The sequence below is a fragment of the Penaeus chinensis genome, chromosome 22 (assembly GCF_019202785.1).
Source record: "Penaeus chinensis breed Huanghai No. 1 chromosome 22, ASM1920278v2, whole genome shotgun sequence".
Classification (NCBI taxonomy): Eukaryota; Metazoa; Arthropoda; class Malacostraca; order Decapoda; family Penaeidae; genus Penaeus; species Penaeus chinensis.
Genome location: NC_061840.1, coordinates 27,296,166 through 27,298,665, shown reverse-complemented (window position 1 = coordinate 27,298,665; position 2,500 = coordinate 27,296,166). Strand labels below are relative to the sequence as shown.

The following is a 2,500-nucleotide window of genomic DNA, read 5'->3' as shown; positions in this document are numbered from 1 at the left end:
GCAGTGATTCGGCTTGATGTACCGAACTTCTGCGCTCAAAGTCGGCGCGTTGCCATTTATCGCCAGAGCGTAGAGTTTTTTTAAAGTTTTCTACAGCTGTCACCAAGGGGTAAAATGCCAAATGAGTTTGATCACCCTCCAAGAGGTTTGTGCTCCCATGGCAAGTCTTTCCCATCATCCTGGCTTTCAGCTGAAATGCTCATTGAAGGCAACTTTAACTCAGCCCACAGCCTAATTTTCTCGTGATGGCATGTTCACATCACCCGCCCCTCAAACCAAATTTTCTCAGGATGTGACGGTCACATTATCCGGATCATAGGGGTTAATGAAAAAATTTAGTAAATATTGATTTAATTTTTTTTTTATTATTATTATTATTTAGAAAATATAGGTACTAATTTTCATTGAAATCAAGGAATAGTGATTTTTTAAGATTAAATTTCTTGCTGTTTACTAGATGTCAAACATTGTGTACTATCACATGTTTAAGAGTCATTGTGAGTACAGTAATAACCACACTGTTTTATGTGTGTAGTTGTCAGGCTTTTTATTAATATTCAGTGCTGTAAGTATAAGTGACTCTAAAAAAGGTTCATATCTGTAGATACATTTATTTTTTTCCCTTTAGTTTTCGTCCATTTAGAAAAATAACCAGAAGAGTAAATACAATCTGCTTTGAGTACATAATCTTCCTTCTTTTACAATTTTGCTTGCTATGGCAGTTAGGATCTTTGGAGGTGACTGCCTTTAGTACTTACAAGAAAATGTTTTCTCCAACAGAAGGAAGATATTGAAGCTGCTCTTCGTAACAATAACATGGGCCTGGACGACACCTTGATGGAGCTCAGCAACCGTGGCATAGCAGGCATGGGGGGAAGTAGTGCAGGGGATGCTTGGCGTAACCCACCTCTGGAGGAGCATGCTCCCTTTGACCTCACCAACCCCAACTTCCAGCAACGCTTTCCACCAGCACCACACCACTTGCCCTTCACCAATCAGGTTAGTGTAGCTGGGGTTGAAACTTGGGAAGATGGGAAGTGCAAAGGATAAGAATAGACACGTCTAACTCGTGTTTTACCGATGCTCACATTCTCATGATTTTGTATTTCCCTGGTGTGACGTAGTTGTACATGCAGTTTGATTATGAGCTTATGGTATTCATATCACGTATATTCCTTTTTTTCTAATTTCGGTAATTGTTTTTTGTATCACTTGTAATTGATTTTTATTAGATTTGAATAGTTGGCATACTCAGACTCAGGTGTTTTTTTTAGGATGTATACACCTAGATTTTCTTTTAACATAGCTAAAGAATTGAAGAATTTATATATATGGTTTGAAGGCTTAAGATAATGACTGTAACCCATTGGATCTGGGTGCTTCACAGACCATATGTGGCAAATCCCAATCATTAGACTTTCTTGAGTGGCACCTTTCCTGGGTGCGTGGCTTGTAGGCCTGGCCCACACAAACAATCATGCAGTATCAAGACTCCTTGGTACCCTTTTGTAATGTTATCTCTTTTTCTGCATTAGCATTTTTTGTATTTTTTTCTATTTTCCGTTTGTATTTATCATTTGATATACTCTATCAAGATGGATTATCTCTAGGTAGTCAGCAACTCCATCCAATACCAATAAGTAACATTGTGTTATTTGTCTCATTTCTAGTATTTTAGTGTTCAGTTTTATGTAGCATCCTGTGCGGCCACTCACAGTGGGCAGGAATAGGATCCTGAGTATGGGAATAGTGTCTGTCCCTTAGGCTGGCTCTCTTCCAGACATGGCTCATTGATGGTATATTCCACCCTTGTTTAGCTGTAAAATTAATGCAAGAACCCATTCCTAAATGCCTGGCCTTCAACTGAATTTTTAGCCTGTTCTCTGGCCCAGAAATTTTCATAATGTGACTGTCACATCACCCAGATCCAATATGTTCAGTAACTGACAGAACTTAAAATAAACCTAGGACTTCAGTAAACCGATACCTTGATGAACATTGCCTCACTTTATTCCTTCATTTCTCAGCAGGGTAGCTCTGGCAATTCTCCACATGTACGTGCTCTGATGCAGCACATCCAGATGGCAGTGCAGGCGGGCTACCTCAACCCCCAGATCCTGAACCAGCCTCTAGCACCTACTACCCTCATGCTTCTCAACAACATGCTCTCCCATATCAACATGCTTCAGAAATTCACGCAGCAGCAGGCCATATGGCAGGCACAGGCTCACATTAACAAGAATTCGTCACAGACTCTACTTTCGCTCAACGTCAGTATTACCAAGACCAAACAGCAGATCCAGAATCTCCAGGTAAAGAAGCCTTTGGCAACATAATTTGTTACTTTTTTAAACCAGATAATAGCTTACTGAATAATTATAAATAATTTTTTGGTGTGTGCGAACTATAAACTTTAGAAAGAATAACTGCCAATTATTCTTTCTGAAAATGCAAACTACAGTTTAGTTCAGAGATTTGTGTAAATAGTAGGGAAATAGGA

The 2,500-nt window shown here is 39.3% G+C and overlaps 1 protein-coding gene across 5 annotated transcripts in view; it reads left to right on the top strand.

The window, feature by feature from the left end:
- Positions 1 to 2,500, top strand: part of LOC125036847 (protein Gawky-like) — a 98,743-nt gene that overhangs the window by 57,478 nt on the left and 38,765 nt on the right. For all 5 annotated transcript variants that reach the window (XM_047629730.1, XM_047629727.1, XM_047629728.1 and 2 more), the window contains 2 exons: positions 781 to 999; positions 2,028 to 2,312. In XM_047629730.1, coding sequence (XP_047485686.1) covers positions 781 to 999; positions 2,028 to 2,312 — 504 coding nt within the window. The remainder of the gene's footprint in view (positions 1 to 780; positions 1,000 to 2,027; positions 2,313 to 2,500) is intronic.